This window comes from Podospora pseudopauciseta, assembly GCF_035222475.1.
Source record: "Podospora pseudopauciseta strain CBS 411.78 chromosome 5 map unlocalized CBS411.78m_5, whole genome shotgun sequence".
Taxonomy (NCBI): Eukaryota; Fungi; Ascomycota; class Sordariomycetes; order Sordariales; family Podosporaceae; genus Podospora; species Podospora pseudopauciseta.
Genome location: NW_026946665.1, coordinates 266,091 through 287,059, shown reverse-complemented (window position 1 = coordinate 287,059; position 20,969 = coordinate 266,091). Strand labels below are relative to the sequence as shown.

At 53.9% G+C, this 20,969-nt stretch overlaps 11 protein-coding genes across 11 annotated transcripts; 8 read left to right on the top strand and 3 right to left on the bottom strand.

The window, feature by feature from the left end:
* Window positions 1-51: 51 nt before the first annotated feature.
* QC763_506880 (uncharacterized protein) lies at window positions 52-2,430 on the bottom strand (the record flags this gene model as incomplete). Its single annotated transcript, XM_062913279.1, has 1 exon — window positions 52-2,430. The coding sequence occupies one exon, from the start codon at window positions 2,428-2,430 to the stop codon at window positions 52-54; it is 2,379 nt and encodes a 792-aa protein (XP_062764686.1).
* Window positions 2,431-3,354: 924 nt separating this feature from the next.
* QC763_506890 (uncharacterized protein) lies at window positions 3,355-5,719 on the top strand (the record flags this gene model as incomplete). The annotated part of the gene is given in 2 exon segments (XM_062913280.1): window positions 3,355-3,500; window positions 3,511-5,719. The coding sequence occupies 2 exon segments, from the start codon at window positions 3,355-3,357 to the stop codon at window positions 5,717-5,719; spliced, it is 2,355 nt and encodes a 784-aa protein (XP_062764685.1).
* Window positions 5,720-6,821: 1,102 nt separating this feature from the next.
* QC763_506910 (uncharacterized protein) lies at window positions 6,822-8,027 on the top strand (the record flags this gene model as incomplete). The annotated part of the gene is made up of 1 exon (XM_062913281.1): window positions 6,822-8,027. One exon carries the CDS (start codon window positions 6,822-6,824, stop codon window positions 8,025-8,027), a length of 1,206 nt encoding a protein of 401 aa, XP_062764684.1.
* A 128-nt stretch (window positions 8,028-8,155) lies between these two features.
* QC763_506920 (uncharacterized protein) lies at window positions 8,156-9,624 on the top strand (the record flags this gene model as incomplete). Its single annotated transcript, XM_062913282.1, has 2 exons — window positions 8,156-8,900; window positions 8,967-9,624. The coding sequence occupies exons 1-2, from the start codon at window positions 8,284-8,286 to the stop codon at window positions 9,622-9,624; spliced, it is 1,275 nt and encodes a 424-aa protein (XP_062764683.1). The 5' UTR covers window positions 8,156-8,283.
* On the bottom strand, window positions 9,471-10,622 carry QC763_506940 (uncharacterized protein). The gene is made up of 2 exons (XM_062913283.1): window positions 10,299-10,622; window positions 9,471-10,247 (listed from the first exon to the last, which is right to left on the bottom strand). The coding sequence occupies exons 1-2, from the start codon at window positions 10,499-10,501 to the stop codon at window positions 9,737-9,739; spliced, it is 714 nt and encodes a 237-aa protein (XP_062764682.1). The 5' UTR covers window positions 10,502-10,622; the 3' UTR covers window positions 9,471-9,736.
* A 1,151-nt stretch (window positions 10,623-11,773) lies between these two features.
* Window positions 11,774-12,499, top strand: QC763_506950 (uncharacterized protein; the record flags this gene model as incomplete). The annotated part of the gene is made up of 1 exon (XM_062913284.1): window positions 11,774-12,499. One exon carries the CDS (start codon window positions 11,774-11,776, stop codon window positions 12,497-12,499), a length of 726 nt encoding a protein of 241 aa, XP_062764681.1.
* Window positions 12,500-13,164: 665 nt separating this feature from the next.
* Window positions 13,165-13,578, top strand: QC763_506955 (uncharacterized protein; the record flags this gene model as incomplete). Its single annotated transcript, XM_062913285.1, has 1 exon — window positions 13,165-13,578. The coding sequence occupies one exon, from the start codon at window positions 13,165-13,167 to the stop codon at window positions 13,576-13,578; it is 414 nt and encodes a 137-aa protein (XP_062764680.1).
* A 504-nt stretch (window positions 13,579-14,082) lies between these two features.
* Window positions 14,083-14,814, top strand: QC763_0073570 (uncharacterized protein; the record flags this gene model as incomplete). The annotated part of the gene is made up of 1 exon (XM_062906013.1): window positions 14,083-14,814. One exon carries the CDS (start codon window positions 14,083-14,085, stop codon window positions 14,812-14,814), a length of 732 nt encoding a protein of 243 aa, XP_062764679.1.
* Window positions 14,815-15,063: 249 nt separating this feature from the next.
* QC763_506958 (uncharacterized protein) lies at window positions 15,064-15,765 on the top strand (the record flags this gene model as incomplete). Its single annotated transcript, XM_062913286.1, has 1 exon — window positions 15,064-15,765. One exon carries the CDS (start codon window positions 15,064-15,066, stop codon window positions 15,763-15,765), a length of 702 nt encoding a protein of 233 aa, XP_062764678.1.
* Window positions 15,766-16,093: 328 nt separating this feature from the next.
* On the bottom strand, window positions 16,094-17,796 carry QC763_506960 (uncharacterized protein; the record flags this gene model as incomplete). Its single annotated transcript, XM_062913287.1, has 2 exons — window positions 17,619-17,796; window positions 16,094-17,550 (listed from the first exon to the last, which is right to left on the bottom strand). The coding sequence occupies exons 1-2, from the start codon at window positions 17,692-17,694 to the stop codon at window positions 16,094-16,096; spliced, it is 1,533 nt and encodes a 510-aa protein (XP_062764677.1). The 5' UTR covers window positions 17,695-17,796.
* Window positions 17,797-18,210: 414 nt separating this feature from the next.
* Window positions 18,211-20,708, top strand: QC763_506970 (uncharacterized protein). The gene is made up of 4 exons (XM_062913288.1): window positions 18,211-18,491; window positions 18,548-18,925; window positions 18,984-19,634; window positions 19,687-20,708. The coding sequence occupies exons 1-4, from the start codon at window positions 18,388-18,390 to the stop codon at window positions 20,552-20,554; spliced, it is 2,001 nt and encodes a 666-aa protein (XP_062764676.1). The 5' UTR covers window positions 18,211-18,387; the 3' UTR covers window positions 20,555-20,708.
* The last annotated feature ends 261 nt before the right edge of the window (window positions 20,709-20,969 follow it).

Sequence of the window (20,969 nt, the reverse complement as noted above, 5' to 3'; positions counted from 1 at the left end):
GTTGCATGTTCCCCAACCCTTCCACGACGTCTCTGCTAAAGTCTCCAGCTCTCACTGCACATCTTCCTTATCACTGCCCTCAAACCGCCAAGTAACCCTCCCAACCTCCACCCCCTCCCACTCCTGCACAATCTCATACTCCCACTGCCCCTCCCCCTTCACCCCCTCCCCCGGCACCTTCACAACAAGCTCACACCGACTAACACTCCCAACAGGCAAAATCCCCTCCCCGATCTCCCCCCGTCCAAAAGGATGAAGCGGGAGCACCACCACCCCCTTCTCCTCAACTCCCAAAGGCGTAACAACCCCCAACCGCCTCGCCAAATCCCCCGGAACCTCCAACCTAACTTCGCTCCCCACCGGCAACGATCCCACTCCCCTTACCGCGAAGCGTCTCGGTGCATCAAACGCCCCTGCGATTCCAACAGGTAATCTACTAACCCCAGTACCACCAGGCGGGGGGTTAACCACATTGAAACTCTTCCAAGCCACATTATTATTCCTGCTCACAAACTCCACAAACGCGGGGAAAGTACCAGGTAGGACAGGCGCAGGGTCCTTGTCTGTTGTTGCGACTGCCACAAAGGAGTACCCGCCCGGTCCGACGTTGGGGACTTTATTTGCTGGCCAGGAAAGTCTCGGGGACACAGTCAACACTCGGCCAGTGGGGACAGCAGAAGGGAGGGTGACTGTCCCGATTAGAGTCCACAGGTTGGGGGTGATGAGGGTTGCTGCCGGGGCGTGGTATACAGTCACCTTTGCATTCTGCGCTGCTGACCCGCCGCGGTTGAGCAATCTGATGTAGATGCTGTGGTCACGCCCCGCGAGGATGGGTTGGGAAAGGGAGGTGTTGTTTTCATTGCCTGAGCCGGACCCAAAAAGGGCTTGGGGGTTGGGAACGGGGGTTTGGCGGATGATGATGTCGGGGGAGTTGGAGACTGTGCCTGAGGAGGGGACTCGGCCGTTGTCGGCGGGGTAGTCTCTTATGTAGAGGTCGGGGGCAAGGTTGATGAAGCGGCCGTCGATGATGGCGCGGAGGTTGGGCATGACGCCGATGCGGTCGGTGGAGGGGGTGCTGCTTGGTGTTCCGTTTGTGGTGAGGATTTGGCGGAGCTGCAAGGGGGAGAATTTGTATCCGAGGGTGGCGTTGGCTATGCCTTGGACTGCTGCTGCTGCGCCGACGATGATGGGAGAGGCACCGGAAGTGCCGCTGAAGTAGTCGGTGTAGGAGTTGTCGGTGCCAGAGTTGTCGTCGGTGAAGGTGGTGTCAATGTTTTCACCCCAGGCATAGACGTCGACCCGGGAGCCGTGGTTGGAGTACCACAGGCGGTAGTGTGGTGCGGCAGAGCTAGAGGCGCCCACCATGGTGGCACCGGACTCTTTATAGTCTGGGCTGGAGCGGTTGAAGATGTACTTGCCCGAGAGGTTGACATAGGCATCAAGGTCATACCCACCGTTGCAGGCTGCTTCAATGACAGTAATGCCTAGAGCAGAAGCCAGACGGATGGCATCAAAGTTAGCGTCGGCAACGGAGACAGGCCAATAATACTGCCCTCCCACAGGGTCATTTTCCTGAGCTTCAAGGAGAAGAATATCTCCAAAGGCCATGTTGTTCACGGCATCCAGTATGGCGGCCGCGGTGTTGTAGCCTGTCGACCGATGTTGGGAAATAACCCGCCCCTTCGCCTTGGGGACAATGCCAACTCCTCCTATGGCGTTATCCACCTGAAGCATCTCACCCAACACGGCAGTTCCATGGGAGTAATAGGCGACATTATACCCCGAGATCAATGTGATACCGGCCGCCTGAAGATCCTCGTGGTCAAGCTTCCATCCCTGTTCCATGTCGACAATGTTGACCCCCAAGCCATCCCCACCAGGAAAGCCCCAGGCATATCGGGCGTTAATGCCAGCCGGTGCCGCATCGAGGTACCCCTGGTTTACACTTCGGGGGTCATCGCTAGGATTGACGGCAGGTGGAGGGCCGGCTTGAAGTGCGTGGACGCTTTCGACCTCTTCGAGGCGATGAAGCTTGTGGATGAGCTCAAGAGTCTCCTTGGGAAGAGAGTAATCTCCGCCATCGGCAGGTGTTTGAGCAGTCGTCGCAGTCTCTGTTTCGAGTCTGGAAAGACGTGACTGACCCTCCAAAGCAACCTCATACCAGACGTCAAAGTTGGGAAGGTCGGCGGTGGGATCAGATGCGGCGGCAGCGGCAATACGACTGAAGAGACGAGCAGGGCGATTTTCTTCAGGGATAAGGGGATTGACATTGGGAACAAAGCCACTCCGACCATTCTGGGCCCTGTCGATCAGTTCAGCAATGAAGGTGGGATCCTCCTGTTGCTTCTTGTGGCCAGCAGGGGTCAGCTTCAGGGCGATTTTGGGAGGCCCAGCGGGGGGTGCTTCAACAATGGGCTGTTGGGAAGCCATCTTGAGTGCTTCCAATAGATTGGGATAAACCTTCGTTCAACGCTTCAATTCACAGTCTGCGTTGCTTGTGTTGAGGGTTTGCGAGAGGGTCGTGAACTGGTGGCAAAAGCTAGGACAGCATGCTGGAGTCTCCCGGGGTTCTTATAGACCATCTCATCACCGAAGACGTACATATCGTCCTCGTATGATTCGTATTCACAACCATGAGATAAATAGTCTGATGACACAATGTCCGAATGAGCTTGATTATTTGGTACCCAGACCGAACTTGATGCTGTCCTCAGCCTCCGCCACTATTGATCAGCTTGGCGTTGAGAGACAAATCATGGCGAGAGCCACCGCACGTAAATGGCTGTATTGGGAAAGAATCCGAGTACAGCTCTGTGCGACAGACACCTGTCCTATAACAGAGAGCACCACTACACCTTCGGTTGCTAGTCACGCCATTTTTGCACGTTGTCATAGATGAGCGTGACAATTGCGGGGTTGAAGCCCAGGCATCCAGCCAGATTCTGCTTGCTCTCTGGTGATACTTGATCAGTGCAAGAGGTAGGTGATGTTTATCCCTTTATTAAACGGACATGGAGTTACGGTGGAAGGCCAACACCAGAATTGAGGAAATAGTTCTGTTAACGCATCCAACATCAAATAAACATCAGCCATATGAATTATGGTGTGAACAACAGCTTCCTCATTAACCTAGTCTCACCTACCTGTAATATCATATCCGTTATCCAGTCTCCCAGTCAAACTAGCTCTCAACAAAAGACAAGAGCAAGTTTTGCACATCAGTGCAATTCATAAGCTAAACCGGTGGCAGTGTCCGAAGGATTGCAGCGTATTCCCGGTGCCTGGCGTGCTGGCTAGGCTCAGCTCTGGCTGTGATTGGTTAAATCGGAGGCTTGTGTGGCGATCAAACCCACGATGGTGGCACAGCACAGCTTTAGCCGCCAAGGTGTTGAAGCGCAAATGTATCGTCAAGAGTATGAAAACACGATTGTCTTCTTGTTGTTGTTGTCGAGAGGCCCAGCCTTAAGCTCCTCGTTCAAACGAGACCTTTTGAAGAGGCAGTATGTCAAGCCAAAAGGTTTCGCGATATCAACATCTCGATGGCGAGAATGATCTCGACATTTCCCCCTCACCCAGACCAGCGCCCAGGCTGCCACCAAGACCAGCACCAGAACTTCCACCAAGACCAGCACCCAAACTGCCACCTAGACCTAGACCACCACCCAAGCTTCCATCCAGATTGGGCAGAAAGCGAGATAGCAAGCAGCCGGAATGGATCCAAATACTCGAAGACGACCTGCTAGACGCCGAAGACAAGGAAAAGAATGAGGAACCCCGGAAACGAATATTCCACACTGATACCGAACGATCAGTGGGCCAGTTCATGGTCTTCCAGTTCCCAGCAATGGCCATTACAATAGCCCTCTTCGTCTTGCATGGATATCGGATGGAGTGGCCGGACATAAACTCGAACATCTCGTCTGCGCTGCTGGTAGGAGCAAAGATCCACGAGACTCTCATCGTCGCCTCACTCTTCCAGATTCTGTATTCAAATATTCGGCGGAAACTTGTCGGCTCAGAGGGCATCCCCTTTGGGTTTCTGACCGCACCCTTTCAGCTCAGCTCACCGTTTTATCTCTTCAGTTCTTCATTCTTGGCACCTTTGACGCAATTTCACGACCTCACTTTATCGTCAGTCTGGATGGCGTTTATCATGGTAGCCAGCTTCTCCATAGCCACCCTGGCTGGTGCGAGCTCTGGTATCGTGATGCTCCCCAAACTTGGCTGGTGGAACATGTCTCCAGATCGCTCCGTCGACCCATACGCGATAGGGCCCCTGTCAAGCATCTACCCCAAGACGATGGACAGGAAAAGCATCCCAGAATACTGCCCTGCAGCTAATGATACGACCTCCTCGGATTGTGCGCACGCGGGATATGATAACCCCAACAGCATCGACTGGTCCTGGCTGTCGAACATCGCCCGTGGTACTCATGGTCTGCCTACAAACCTGACATCAGGAGGCAAATCGGTTGCTTGGTGGAAGAGCTCCATGTCACTGCAGACAGTGGTTGGTGCAACCACTCCCATGAAACTGGCCGCCTCGCAGGTTGCGAAGGGATATTCCATGGACCGATCAGACTTTGTGCAGACACGCAGAACCGCCAAACTGACCAGCAGCACCGGAGACTCGATACCACTCGAACAACCCCGGATCGCCATCCAGTGCACCGACCCCAGCCGCCCAAGAAAGGATCCCCTAAAGAGCGAAACAATGGCAGACGCACCATTCAACTTTCTCCTTGACCCAGGGCTCTATTACCGCTCCGACCCAACCTTTTTCATCCCTCACGAGCTCCTCGACGTGGCTTACAACTCTAAAAGCCACTTTGGCTTCATTGACCTCGGCCGTCACGCCCCCGTCCAGGCATCAGCCACCTTTTGGACAAGATACAACACCACCGGCACCTCCCTCGCCCTCTGCTTCATCGACGCCCGCTGGGTGGGCTCCTCCGTCTGGTCCTATTCCAACAGCGACCTCCCGTTATTCTCCCACGCCATAACAAACGCCACCTTGAACGCGTCAAAAGACCTGGGTGACATCATCACTTTGACGGTCCCCTGGCTGAACAGCCTGAATAACTCGCTGGATATGTCATCTGATCCGCTCAACTACAAGACACCAAACGTGTCACGTTTTGCCTATGACCGTATCTACGACTATGCGGTCGAGGGCGGGGGCGATCAACTGTATCAAGTGCTTTCGAGGTCGTTGGCGGTGTATCTTGTTGATGCTCTTGCTGAGTTGACATGGTCGAGGATGCGGCTGGATAACCGTGAGGAGGACCGGAATGATGGGGCGATATTGGATTATGCGTTGGTGGGGGCGGATCAAGACAGGCTTGTGTATGAGTATAACTTTGAGGGGTTGTCTGTCAAGCTCGCTTTTGGGGTTTTATTGTTGCACGTCTTGTTGGTGGTGGTTCATTTTGTCGGGACGGTGTGTGTGTATCGCAAGTTTGGGAGCAGCGCGTGGGAGCAGCTAGGCGAGTTGATGACGTTGGCGATGAACAGTCGGGGGACAGAGCTTCTCAAGAATACCAGCGTGGGGGTGCACAAATGGGAGGTGTGGAGGCTGATGGCAAGGGTTACTGAGGATGAGGGTCAGGAGCGCAAGGTGGAACTGAGGTTGAGCAGTAACCAAAGGGTTGGTGACGAAGAGGGTTCGGTGAAGGAGGTTTCTGGGAAGAGGCCGACAGCATTTCGAAAGTATGGGTAGGTGATAAAACAGCGTGAGAAGCAGTAAATAAACAGGGGTATATACCTTAACAATATATAAAATGGCATTTGTTTACAGCGCATTAAGCGTTGAATGACGGAAAATTCGACTGCTAGATCTCGAACCATCACCCGATCGAACTGACCCTCTGAAGCTGCAAATCCACGCCACGTCACTCGACCAAGCCGGCGATTACACCTGCCTTTCGTACGGTTGGGGCGAAGCTGAACCAACAAAAGTCATTCGGCTCAATGAAACATCGTTTGACGTCCGCCAAAACTCTTTTACCGCCCTGCTTTACATCCGGCTCCCTGGCAGGCCCAAGAGGTTATGGATCGATGCGATTTGCATCAACCAAGATGATATCCAAGAGAGGGAGTCCCAGGTCGACATCATGAGACACATCTATCGGTCAGCCACAGATGTCATAGCATGGATCTGGGAGGACAATGGTCCCCGAGATGAGTGAGGAGTGGCCTTTTTGCAACAGTTGAGGGTCCGGACCGGATGCACAGGTGATTGGCCTCGGGGCTTGGTGAAAGCCACGGCCAAGCTTGAGCAGGAAACCTTCCTGTGGCTACTCTCCACGGCCCCTTCTGGTTTTTTCACCAGCCCCTGGTTTGACCTTCTCTCGATCTTTGAGTGACCTTGGTTTTCTCGTATTTGGACTGTCCATGAAGTCGTGATGGGGCGGTGCGGCTGTCACGGAATAGAATGGATGGACATCTGCTATTGCGCCGTCTTTACTCTGCATCATGCTACCGACGCGCTGAGAGATCTTGCTAAACTAGACACCCTGGACTCTCATGACTTACAGGGTCTTGGTCTTCGGATTTATCATTGGCAACACCTGATCGCTGCCGCCAAGAAGATTCATGTCGTGGGCTTGTTTACATCATAACGCTTGTTAAACCACCGTCTGAAGTTGCTCATGGGTCAACGCTTGCAATCGCTCGAGAAGGCCGTGAAGAAGAATTACCCTGCGCGAGAATTCGAGACGTGGGGCGGAATAACCCGGCAAAAGCCGCGAGAGCAATCCAATGTTGGGGCCTGAAAAATGTGGACAGTGCCTCGCAACTGACGACGCTCTCCCTTTCGGATTATGACGACAGATGCAAGACGCCCAAATGCTGTCATTAAAAACAGGATGCCAAAATACCTCCCTCCGGAACAAGCATACACACCTACTCATTCACAACAGATACTAAGATCATCCAGCGACCGCTGGACCATGTACGAATTGTTCAGCTGCTTCCGCGGCTTTGGCGCCTCCGGTCCTCGCGACAAGGTCTACGCAATCCTAGGCTTGGCCCAAATCGAACACGTGCTTGATCCCCTGTCCACGGCTCATTACGATACAACTTTCACTGTTTTTGATGTCATATGGGACCTTCTTGACGTTGAACTGACTTGCAAAAAGAGTCTCCGATTCCTCCGTGATTGCTGCGGCATCGAAAAGCCCGAGGGCTTCCCGTCATGGATGCCGCTCTGGGATCATCGCGGATCTCCACCTCCGACTATTGGCCAGAACCCAAGGGAGCCATTGGACTACTTTGAAGAGGAGCCACACGCTGTCTTCAGAGCAGGTGGTGAAACCCATGCAGTGACCAGGATGATCAAGGATACCAAACAGCTTGCTATCCAAGGTTTGATATGTGGTATTATTACAGGCACTGGGGGTATGCTCGACGCCAACGCACCTGATCGGGTCAACCCGACTGCACATCGATTAGCGTCACGGAAAAAGTGGGCAGAAATGATAGGGGTTGATGCCCTTGAGGAGTTCACACAGACACTGATCGAACTCCAGACAGCTGGGCAGATTGCCGGGGAACAAGCAGCAGCTCTGTTCGCACATTTTTTTAGGGAGCACATCCAGAAGAAAGAATTCCTGCATAGTCGCTTCTTTGAAACGATGATGGTGTCTGTATCCAGCCAAGGTTTTAACTACCTTGTTGACCGACCTGTCGGGACCGATCAAGTTGAACCTGAAGCTTCTCTCCCAAATATCTGCCGGCGCTGGAATCACCCTCTAAACAAGAACGTCAATGAAAGGATTGCTGCGGTTTCCCACGGCCGAAGATTTTTCACTTGCCGGACACAATGGTATACAGAGGGAGAAGATTGCATACAATTCGGCTTGTGTCCTGGCAATGCAGAGCCAGGCGATACAGTTGCCATGTTTCTTGGATCGGGAGTGCTGCATGTGATCAGACCTGTGGGTCTTGATGGGGATGGAAATCCATCCACCGTGGGGCCTCGTGGGAGAGGCATATCTTCACTCGTGGATAAGCGGCCAGCTTCTTGAAAGGATCCGTGACCCTGAAAATCCTGGGATATTGAAGACTGAGGAGGATACGACTTCGGTAGCATGCCGGGGTGTTACACAACTGCCACCGCTAACCTCCTATGGCCTAGAGCGCTAGCGCCAGAACTCAGCCCCGAAGGCTGACAGCCCTCAAAACCCGACTTGCATTTTCACTTTAACCACACACTCTCTATCTCATCAATAACCGAACCATCACACCCAACAATTACCTGGAACCTCGATCCGCACCCCAAAAATGTCACCCATCCCCTCCCTCCCCCAAGAAGCCATCAACACCCTCCTCAACTTCACCCTCCAAGACCGCATCACCGGCTCCCTCATCGGTTCAGCCCTAGGCGATACAATAGGCCTCTACACCGAGTTCCTCTCCTCGACCCAAGCAGCAACATTCTACCCCTCCCGCACCTTCACCCTCCACCCCGGCCCCACCCCCTTCCACCTCGACCGCCACCGCGCCCCTTTCACCCCAGGCCACTGGACAGACGACACCGACCACTCCCTCCTCCTCCTCCTCTCTTTTTTACATCAGTCCACACCATCAAGCCACGTCTTCCCCACGCAGAGTGATTTCGCCTCCCGCTTGAGAATATGGGCTTCTCAGGGGTTCAAGCCGTTGGGGACGATGCCGCTCGGATTGGGGAGGTTGCTTGGGACTGTGTTGGCAAGTAAGGGGTTTGCGGAAGAGCCGGAAGGAATCGCGAGGGGGTACTGGAGGGGGACCAACAGATTTGCTGCGCCGAATGGGAGTTTGATGAGGACGCATGTGTTGGGGTTGATGACGGTTTGGGAGGAGGAAACCAAGTGTTTTGAGTTGGGGGCGGAGATTTCGAGGGCGACGCATGTTGATCCTAGGTGTGTGGTTGCTTGCGTTGTGGGGAGTGGGTTGGTCAGGGAGTTGGTGAGGGGCGAGGTGACGAGGGGAGAGGATATTGACGGGGTGATTGAGAGGGGGAGGAGGTGGTATGAGAGTGTAACAGGGAGGCGGGAAGAGGATCCGGGGGTGGATTGGGAGGAGTTGTGGAGGGTTTGTGATGGAAAAGATGGGCTGGAAGGGTTGAGGTTGGATGATGGGGCTTCGATTGGGTTTGTCTATAAGACGTTGGGGGCGGGGGTGGTGTTGCTTAGGATGGCCATGGACAGAAACCGTGGGGTGCTCGACCGATCAAGGCTTTTTGAGGAGCTGATCACGGAGCTGGTTATGAAGGGTGGAGATGCCGACACAAATGCCTGCTTTGCCGGAGCGTTGCTTGGAGCCTATCTGGGCTTTGCTGCATTGCCAGATCACTGGAGAAACGGCATGGTACATGGAAAATGGCTGGTTGGCAAGGCGGAATCCCTGTGTCAGGTTCTTAACGTGAAGGATGGTCAGTACAACGGTCAGGAAGATGCTGATACTGCACCTCTCGGGGGAAAGCCGGAGATCAGCCAGCAGGATATGGAAGCGAAGTGGATGGTATTCCAGCAGGAAGTAGTGAGGAAAATGGAGGAAGCAAAGAAGACTGACGAGACCAAAACTACGGAGCCCAAGTCAAAGTCGGCTTGGTCTGTCCCCTGGAAGAAACCAAAAAAGCCGTGATCGCAACAATCATGTCCAAACCAAAACATACCTCTACCTAAGGTCTATCCACATGCAGCTTCCAACTCCAACGCTATACTCCAACTTCGCTTTCCAATCAACCATCACCACCTTACGCACTCTCCCCGATCCTTTCGCCCCTCTCCCACCTTTCCTTCGCCTCATCCAACCTCCTCACAATCCTCGCCGGGTTACCAACCACAACAACAAAATCAGGCACATCCTTGGTCACCACACTCCCCGCCCCAACAGTAACCCCCCTCCCAATAGTCACACCGCCTAAAACAGTCACACTCCCCCCAAACCAGCAATCCTCCCCAATCACAATCGGCTTCCCCGCCTCCGGCCCCTTGAGCCCATTCCTCTGAAACGGATCAAGCGGGTGAGTGGCGGTATAAAACGAGCAATTCGGTCCAATCAGCGTCCTCGACCCAACGGTGATAGTACAAGTATCCAGCCAAGTGGAGTTGTAGTTGATGTAAACTTGCTCCCCAAACTTGAGGTTGAACCCCATGTCGACCTTGATGGGGCCGTCAATGTAGGGGTAGGCGAGGGTGAATTGGGCTTCGTCCTGTTTGGGGTCTGCGAGGACGGGGGGGTTGGGGGTGTCGTCACAGATGATTCTATGGGGTGAGCCAGTATCAGGGTGAGAAAGGGGAGTGGGGGAGGGCTACTTTTTCCACAGCTCAACCATTTGCCGCCGGGTGAAGTCAGCGCGGGAGCCTACGGCGTTGAAGTCGTTGCAGGCGGCGATGCATTTTCTGCGGGCGCTGGAGATGTCGGGGTGGAAGGCGTAGTAGAGCTCGCCGGCTTCCATGCGCCGTTTGTTTTCGGCGGGGTCGAAGTCGGGGTGGCCTGGGGGGACGGGGGTGGACATTATTATGGTGGGTTGGAGATAGACTTGGTGAGAAAAGAATAGTGAGATCTTCCAACTGATTTTAAGTTATAAGTGTGAATGTATTCACCGTTTTATGCTCTCATATGGTGGCTTGAATAAACGCGGGGTTGTGTTTGGGCGGTATTAGTTCGGGTTCTAAAACGTGGCTATTGGATGGTGGGGCCGAGGTGCGCCGACTGTGGCGGAGTTGCCGCTTTGGTGTTTGTTATTTCTCCACACTGTTGCGGGAAGCCGGGCCGCATGGTGCTCATGGCGGAGTACGTCCAAGAAAAGGGGGCCCCTGAGTGGGAACAAACAGTTGACGATTTTCCAAATGATCGAGTCCGAATGTCCATTGATAAGGAGGCCGATTGCAAGCCTCGAACCGTTTGCGTTCCTAACTGTTCAAAAACTGTTCCTAAAGTATCGCGTGTATGGTCAAGGGCAAGTTTAGTCAAACATCGCTTTCTCGCTCTCATTCAACCCTATCAATTCATTCAGCGACTATCTCAGATTGACACAGAAATTGAAAACTTGCAACACGACGTTATCAAAGTTCAAAAAGACCCTAGTCTCATTGATTTAGCCGTTGGGAAGATTGGCGCATCTAAGTTCTGACTTCCATCAAGGTTGTTGGTCGGGAATCTGGCCATAGCTGCGCCTTTTTGAACCTTCACCCCTTGCAGCACACCATTACCAGCGAGCACCTTGGCCATGTTTCATAGGGCCTTATTCAACACATCTCAAAGCCAACGGCACAGCGAGCGGCCCAGCATCCCGCCCAGCTTGCCGGGACACCGGCGATATCCCCACAAAGCGTGACCTCGTCTGAACTATCCCCTGAAACACAGACAGGCCAGATGGGTGCCAACTAATGGTCTTTTCCTAAAAGACAAGAAAGTTAACCAATGATGCTGCTAGACACCTTGCATCCTTGCCTTCTACAAGGACCATATTTGACCCACCCAAGCACTGGACGAATGTTTTCTCAGCAGTTCGCCGCATTGCTGACCTCATTGTGCTCCCGAGGCCTTGATGTCCTGGCCGTATTGACCTATAGGTCACCATGGATTCTTTACCGACTGACAGTCCATGATTGAATCCTGGAGATATAAGAAGGTTCTCTTGTGCACGCACGATTATTATCCCAGTATTCATTCATCCCAACTCATCAGATCCGTTTGTTGTGGCAATACAAACAGTCATTCCCTTTCTAGTCAAAGCGCTTGCGCCAGCCGTTCCTTTTCAACATCACAGCAATTCTGCCCAAAAATGCTTTTCAGCACCTCAACACTCGCCGCCTTACTGGCATTCACCCCCCTAATCTCCGCCCACGCAACCATGTTCGGCGTTTTCGTCAACGGCCAAGACCAAGGCGACGGCCGCAACAAGTACATCCGCTCCCCCAAAACCAACGACCCCGTCCGCGATCTCCAATCCCCCGACATCGTCTGCAACACCAACGGCGGCACCCCAGCACCGGACTTCGTCTCCGCCCCAGCAGGAGCCACCCTCTCCTTCCGCTGGTTCCACTTCCGCCCGGAAGACCCAACCGACATCCTCGACCCTTCCCACAAGGGCGCCATCATCACTTACATCGCCCCCTTCACCGAAGGCAACGGTGCTCAGCCCATCTGGTCAAAGATTGCGGAGGAGGGCTTTGAGAATGGCGAGTGGGCCACCATCAAGATGATTGCCAACAAGGGGCGCGCGGACTTCAAGCTGCCTGCTAGTTTGGCGGCGGGGAAGTATCTCATTCGGCAGGAGCTGCTGGCGCTGCATATGGCGGATATCAACTTCAAGGTTGACAACACGAGGGGGCCAGAGAGCTACCCTAGCTGTGTTCAAGTCGAGGTTACGGGCGGGGGGGAGGCGGTGCCGGACCAGGATTTTGACTTTAATAGGGGGTATACGTATGATGATCCGGGGTTGTTTTTTAACATTTATGTGCCGTTTGACAAGTACACGCCGCCTGGGCCACCGGTGTTTCAGGGGTGAGGGTTTTCTGCGGGTTATTGTGGCGTGTTCTGGGCAAGGAACGGGGGATGTTGGTACATTTGAAGAATTTTATACTACAAAGAGGTAGTAGTTTGTGTCTTTTTCAGTCATTTAGCGTGCGAATGTAGGTTACGATCTTTTGCGTTTTCTTTTGATATTCAATCTCAGAATATGTCCACCGCTCGGGCGGAGATAAATGTCGGTTTCATGTTCACAACAATATTCCCAGTTATTTTGTGTATCCAAGCCAGCAGTGAGAAGGTGCCACAAGACCCTTGACTTTTGCTTCTATCTTATTTCTTTCCTTTTGAATTGCATAACCTGATGTCTCAGTGACTCAGTCCAATATGATGGCACAAAACAGGAGGTGAGTACCGCGTAGCGCTCGTCACACCTAGTTGATATCGATATAAGCATCAAGAATCTGAGTTCGTGGTGAGGTGGTGTTCAAACCCGAGTGTTTGTGACATGTGTAGCCAGATGACGATGTCTTAGAGTACCTTACTCGAATCTAAAAAACAGCTAGAACACAGTTTCGAGCACTTAGATATCAAAGGATAAAACCCCCTTCCCTCCACCTGGAGATTCAGCCCATAACCGCATCATCTTCCCCTTCAACAATCACAGCAAACCACTTATATCCCGAGCCTTTTTGCACAGTCACAATGATCGCCATCAACCTCGCCGCTCTCTTCTTCCTCTCAAGCCCCATCCTGGGCGCAGTGATCAACACAGACTCCAGCATTCGTGCTCGATCAAAGCTCGTAGACCCAGCCGTGGTCTTCGATACCTGGTCCGACACCCGGACGTGCAACACCGATGGAAAGAGCAGCTGGACCAACTCCGACCAAGGCTGTTTCTCGCTTCCTGGGCAGTCGCTCACTGTCCGAAGCATTGCTGATACTTGTCGCAGTGAGTACCTCTTGTTGTTCATATCTATAAAAATACTGCTAATGGTAGGTTCGTACCTAGCTTTCATCTATGGAGGCACGGATTGCAGTGGTACCGAGATGCAGGTGTACCCCGGGACCTGCTACGACGTGCGGACTTTTCATAGTCTCAAGACTTTTTGTAACTGAGGGGTGGCGTTATCTTGCGTCGCGAAGGAAGAGAATGATTTTTCAGAGTTTAAACAGGAGAAGGGTGACAGAGATTTGAAGTATATAGCGACAGGTACGAGTCGAACATTCAACATGTTTGCTCAGGGGGCTCCTGTTGACCTCCATCCTTACGCCTTATGTTACCTCACAAATGCCAGCCAATTCCAGCATGTCAAAGGCTTGTGACCTTAGAATATGCCAGGTGAACCTCATTCACGTTCGAGGACGGGGATAATACGGGGATAACACGGGATATGGCCGTTCTGGTCAGGGGACTGTGACCTCGGAAATTGCCCTGTGAAAGCCTTGCCAAGAGGTGCTATTGAGCGTGTTATGCGCGGGCCTTCTGCCGATACAACCTAACGCAACAGACAAATATAACGGACGTCGTCCCCGTAGAGAAGACGCGTCTGGAATGCCTCATTCTCTCTCCTGTCGACCTTGAATAACCCGCTGAAAGTTTGATTGAACAACCGACTCATAATGCGCCTGTCAACATATTCATCTCTCCCCGTTCTGTGGGGCGTGTTCACAACCCCAGCACATGCCAGTTGGCACGCCATCCTCCCTCGTCAAACCGAAGCAATTCCGACGCCAACACCCACGGAAAACTTCGAGGCTGTGGAGAACTGTCTCTTCACAAGCAGCTCAATTCTTCGCAGCTACCCGACGGAACCACCTGTCCTCCGGAAGTACGGCGAAAGTGCGGCGAGTGAAGGTGCGAATGAGGCCTTGTCTATGAGGACACCGAGGGACTCGCGGGGAGTCCTTGATCACACATCGGTGTGTTCGCTGTACCTTGGTACCCCAACTCGAGAATTGACAATGCTCCCTTCCGAGCTCAGCACCGTGTTTTCAACCTATCGAGAAGCAAGGTCGTCGTGGATCGCACAGGCCAAGCCGCAACTGAGCGAGTTCTCCGAACGCTGTCTGGAGGTCCTGGGTACCAAAACAGTGGTGGATTATCTTCAAGAGTTTGCCACGGGCCTGGAAGAATGCCTGACAAACATGGAGTTGTTGTTCGGCACGTTTGTTCCTGCTACTCCGACCGACAATGGCGGGATTGTTTGGACGGGTGACTGGGAGCGTGTGAGCACGCCAGTGACTACTACTTCGAGAAGCTCGACTGCTGCTGGAGCTCGCGAAACGGCATATATGGTGCCTGTGCTGGGAGTTGTTGGTGCGGCGGCGTGGGCTGGTGCTGCTATGGTGTAAGGACGCCAAGCGCGGGTAAAACAAATGGCAGCCTCGGTCTCGATGGTTGTATTCAACGCTGATCGTGGCGCGATGCGGGACCCCTCGTTGAATCCATTACTCACAACCACATGGATGGTGATCCTACCGCCACGACCCACCTATTTCGACAAATTCCCTTAAAACCGCGAGCATGAACACGCTGCTACCTCACCGGCTATCACCCATACTCTTCTCAACCGAAACTTTCCAGTTTGAACACCACCCAAGATGAGGCTCGCCACAACCCTCCCCTTCCTCACCCTCGCCACGGTGTCCCCCAACCTCCCCCAGGCCCAACCCAGACAAGAAGCAGCCACCGCAACAGCCTCGCCAACACCAACCCGCACTACCACATCCCCTTGCGAGCAAAGCTACTCATCCCTCAACCGTGACCGGCCCACCCAACACCCCGACCTCATCCCAAGCATGCTAGACGACTTCTCCACCGGCCAATCCACCATTACCGACCTCAGCGCGCAGTGCTCCTGGGCGCAAAACTGGTCCCGCACCGCAGCCGGCACAGTCATCAGCAGCTGGAACGCGGCGCACAGTTCCTGGATCTCGAAGCACAAAGTTGACGTGACAAACTTCGCGGTTGAATGTGCGACGGTGTTTGACGAAGTGGACACGGTAGCGATTATGCTTGCGCATGCGGCTACTGATGTGGGGGGTTGTGTTACTGCGCAGAGGGTGCTGAATGGCGAGCTGAGTCCGGGTGGTTTGGTGGAGGTTTTGGGGGCTGCTCCGGCTGGGAGTGCGGGTGGTGATGAGGGGGATGATGGGGAGGAGACTGATGACGATAGGGAAAGGGGGGCTAGTACCACTAGCACGACGAGCACCAGTACCGCTAGAGCAGCAAGGGAGACTGGTTATGTGATGGGTGTGGCGGCTGTGGGGGTTGCTGTTGCGGGTATGATGGGCGGCTTGTAGAGGAAGAAGATCTGAACATAGAGCACCTCGTGTTCAATAAGGTACCTTCTATCTTCCAATTTCAGCTTTGAAGTACCTGCATGCATTGAGTTTTATTTCGCCACCCCTTGTTCATTCAGCACCTTGACACTCAAAAGGGAAAGAAACACCACAACATTCATTTCGTCAGACCCCCTGAACGCCTGAATTTACACAGACAGCGCCGCAATGCACGTTCGTCACCAAGATATAAACCCACGGCGCTTTTTAATCTTCAAAAAGTACGCTTCCTTGTTATTTCTCTAACCCAAAATGATCATCAAATCATCATGTAAAAATACATCACAAATTACAAACAAAACAAAATCCCCGCCACACTAGGCATAACCCACCACAGCGACCCCGAAGCAACAAGCTTCCTCCCCGCCGCCGTCGCCACCGTCGTAGTAGGCAGCGACGTCACCTCAACAGGCGGCTCATCGTCAGGCGCACCTGTCGTTGCTGTCGGCAAACCAGTCTCTCCCGGCTGTGGAATGATAGTGTCCGTGGGGAGTATGGTAAAAATGTTTGAACTCTCACCACCCGATGGCTCCGGGACCATTCCTGTCTCTGTGGGGAGAGCTGAACCATCCGTGTTCGTGGGCGCAACGACAACAGTGCTAGTCGATGTACCACCGCTAGCCCCCGTCGTGGCAATCGTCGTCGCTGAGACAATATTTCCATCCTCGTCGTGGTACTCGATCACCAGCGCTCCCGTTGTCACGGGGGGTGGCGGTGGTGGTGGAGGGGGAGAAGTCTCAACCACAGGAGGGGCAGTCACCGTGATCGGCTCGGCGGTAACCACGACAGTCGACGGGCCGAGAAGTCCAGTGGTGGTCGGGACTGCATAGGGGGGGTCGAAGAGACCGAACCGGCCGCAGGCGTTGCAAGGGTAGGCCCAGGATCGGACTTGGCTGGGGGCTGCAAGCATGGGGTCGCAGTCCCTCGGGATGGTGGCGATGGCGGTCGGGTTGTAGGTTTGCGGGCAGTTGGTTCCCAGGTCGGCGAGGGTGAGCTGCCTGGTGGCGTTAGAGCCGCGGGCGATGGTGGAGACTTCGTACAGGTCGAGAGGAAGGATCCAGTTTGTTGTGGAGGGTTCCACGCGCTCGCCTAGGGTGTTGACGCCCTGGGCGGAGGGGATGTACATGTAGACCGAGGGAGAGGTGAAGGTGTAGGACAGCGAGGGGTCGACATAGGTGGTTGGGTAGGTGTACGGCCGGTCCGTGGGCCAGTAGTAGAGGTGGACGCTGGCGGCGGAGATGGAGCATGACTTTGGGCAGGGGTCATAGGTGGTCGTGTAGACAGTTCTGGTGATGGTGGTCGAGTCGGTGTCAGTTGTTGTGATTGTGACTGCATCAGTGTCCGTAGTGGTGATGGTAACGGCATCTGTATCGGTAGTGGTAATGGTGACAGCGTCTGTGTCTGTCGTTGTGATTGTTACGGCATCTGTGTCAGTCGTTGTGATGGTGACAGAGTCTGTGTCGGTGTTGGTGATGGTCACGGAGTCGGTATCGGTGTTTGTGATGGTGACCAGGTCGGTGCCGGTGTTGGTGATAGTGACCAAGTCTGTGTCTGTGTTGGTGACAGACACGGTATAGTTGAGCGTCAGAGTCGTAGACTCGTAACAAGTGTTGGTTTTTGTAATGTTGACGATGTAGTCAACAAACTGTGTCTTTTGCACCACCGTTGTGTTGTACACCGTCACGCTGGCCGTGCATTGGGGGTCGTAGATTGTGGTGCTATCAACTCTGAAGCGAACGTCGTCCCCTTGCTCCACTGTCAGTTCTTGTGCTAACTTTTGTCGAGTTGAATCTATAGTTGGGTGTGGTGCTTACCATCATCATCTCTAGAGGCTACAACATTCGAGATCAGCAGCCCCAAGGGCGCTAATGTCTTCAAAGACGACAGCATGGTTGACCCTTGACCAACAACGTTGGCGTTGGTTGAACGAGCGAAAGGCAACGAATGTCGAAGCAGTTGAAGAGCTCTGGCAGAACCACGGGAAAACAGGAGATGGGTCAGTCATTTATTCCAAAGGTCAAATCCCATGCAGGGTACCATAGCCCTGCCACCGTCTGCCACGCCTGCCACGTCCTGGCCATCCGGTTCCCGAATTCTCGACATCTTGTTTTGAGCGCTGTCAGGCCCAATCCGGCATCGATGCACCTGCAGGTCTGCCAGGAACCTGGACATACTGCGGGGACCTGGCTTGACAAGTGGAAGCCAAGGCAGTGGAGCTTCTGGAAGAGGCAAGCGGTTGGCTCGTCGGTTTTGTTGATTGGGTGTGGAGGGTTGCATTGACGATAGACGGACAGGGGGTCCGCTGCGGGGTGACGTCTCTGACTTGGGGCCACGCCCCTGACAACACTCGCCCGGTTCTCACGTCATGGGGTGGCATCCCGGTGTTGCGAATGTCTGGATTCATCAAAAGAAGTCGTCAGCGATCATCAAGGGTAGAAGGCGAAAAAGTAGTGAGCCCACGAGAATTTCGGCGAGATGTTGTTGTTTGCTACCCTCACAGACATGACAACTTGACCGTGGCCCTTTTACAAAGGGAAAATGAACGACCTTTAGTACGCTATTCTGTGTTCATATAATTTCAAAATGCGCCCCTCAAAAGGCCTATTTGCAGGTGCCTTCTTGGTTGCCAAGACAGCTGCGCAAAACGACAAGCCAGGCCCTCTTGTAATTCCTGGTAGTCAGTACTTGTACGTTCCAGTCTCGCAACGTCTTGCCAAAATTATCACTGCTGACACAAAACCAGCGAAGGTAACGATGGCCCATGGAGCACATTCGACATCCGGGTCGGCACACCGGAGCAGTTCATCAGGGTGCTCCCTTCAACAGCATCACCCCATACATTAGTGCCACTAACAGAACTTGCCTGCTCACGAGAGGCATTTGGCACCATACCTCCCGACTGCGCCGTTTCTAGAGGCAACTTGTTTGATTCCAACGAGTCCTCCACCTGGCAAGACATAGGCCAATACGGGATCAACCATGACGGCGTTGGACTTGGGGCGCATCTTGGGTACGATGTGGGAGTTCAATTTGGGCTGGAAAAGTTGGGACTGGGGCTCAACGGGCCCGAGTTTGACGACCAGACAGTGGGCATGATAGCTGCTCCAGAGCCGTTTTATCTGTATGTGATCCGTCCTCTTGAAGGAACTGATGTGAAAGCTAACATTGTTCTCTTTCAGGGGCATCTTTGGTCTCAGCAATCAGCCCATGAATTTCACTTCCTTGGCCAACACCTCATCGCCATCCTTCTTGACGACCCTGAAAGACCAAAAGAAAATTCCAAGTCTCAGTTACAGCTACACAGCCGGGGCGAAATACCGGCTGAAACAGGTTTACGGTCAATTAGTGTTCTCCGGATATGACTCGTCTCGATTCAGGGAAAATTCGGTGTCGTTTTCTTTGGCAGAAGACATCACCCGAGACCTGGTGGTTGTGGTCCAGTCCATCAGCTACAGCGGATCCAACTCTGCCACCCTCCTTAATGAACCCATCGAGATGTTCATCGACTCGACAGACCCCAACATCTGGCTGCCAGAAGAAGCTTGTGAAGCGTTTGAGGAAGCGTTTGGACTGCAACTCGATGGGGAATCAGGTTTGTATCTTGTGAACGACACACACAGAAACAGACTCCTAGACTCGGACGCACAAGTCTCTTTCAGACTTTCTGATGTCAGGTCGGGCGGAGACACCGTAACCATTGTCCTCCCCTATGCCGCATTTGACCTGACAGCCGAGGCTCCTCTGGTAGCCAACACCAGCCACTACTTTCCCTTGCGACGAGCCAACAGCTCCTCGCAGTACACACTCGGCCGAACATTCCTACAAGAAGCGTATGTCCCCCAGCTTCTCACCTCAAAAAAGATCAAGACTAACATTCCTCAGCTACCTCTCCGTAGACTATGAACGCAAAACCTTCAACCTCTCCTCCTGCATCTGGAACCAAGGCGCCCAAGAAACCATCATCCCCATCACCTCCCCCGACGACCCAAACGCCGACCTCGACCCATCCAGCAACTCCTCCTCAGGCAGCTCCAACCTCAGCACCGGCGCCATAGCCGGCATCGTCGTTGGCGCCGTCCTCGGCGTCGGCCTCATCGCAGGCGGCACAGCGCTTTGCTTCCTCCGCAAACGCAGAAAATGGATCGGATCAACCTACGCAGCCAAGGAGCCCGAGCCGGACGAGTCAGTCCTCAAGGGACCCGTCTTCAACTCGCCCTCCTTCAGGCACGCGTCAGAGTCGACGATGCAGAACGGGTACAACTCGGTGCCCTTTTCAGCAGCGGACGTGTCCGGCGCGAGGTCAACGCCTACGACGATGGGCCACTCGCATTCAGGGTCGGGGCCGAATCCGGGCATGGTGACAGGGGTGTCCCCCAATGAGACTGGGACGTCGGGTGGCACTGTGGAGTTGGATGGGGATGGTACGGCGGTCAAGCCTAACACGGAGCTTGACGGGAAGGAGGTGCAGAAGCCGCTGCCGGCTGTGGCGGAGAACCCGCCGGGTGTGTTTGAGCTTCCTGGTGTCAAGGCTGGGGCGGACAGCGGGAGTAAAGCGATGGAACCGCAGCAGGAGCAGCATCGGGCACCTTCAACGATTGGGTCTTTGCCGTCGGTCGATGAAGGAAGAGATAGAACCCCTTCACCACTAACTTCTACTGTCGGACCCAACTGGAGGCCTGGGAGGGTGAGCATGATGGAACCGGTGTCGCCTGACACACCTGTTGGGAGAGCTTCGGAGCGGCCGTTTTAGGTTTTGGCCTTACTAGACGGAATACATGCTCGGAAACAGCAACCAGATGACACTCTTTTTGTACAGATAAGCGTAATAATGATGAAACATAGCCCCCATCAAGCAGCAACCTCTTCCACTTTCGTCCTCCTATCCTCAAAGCCCAACCTCCACCCCCACCACCCCCACAACCCCCACAACCCCCACAACCTCCTACAACCCCCATCAAACACCCCGTGTCAACAACCTCACCCGCGACACTCGTCGCCGTAGTGCTCACCCCCATCGCCGTAGTCACCTCCGCAAACCTCACCCCCAAAGCACTAATACACTCCCCAACCTCACCAGCCACCAACCCCACCAACCTCATTATGAACCCCCTCACACCTACCCGCCAACCGAACCGCCTGCCGCTCCAGAACAGCCCGCCACGCGC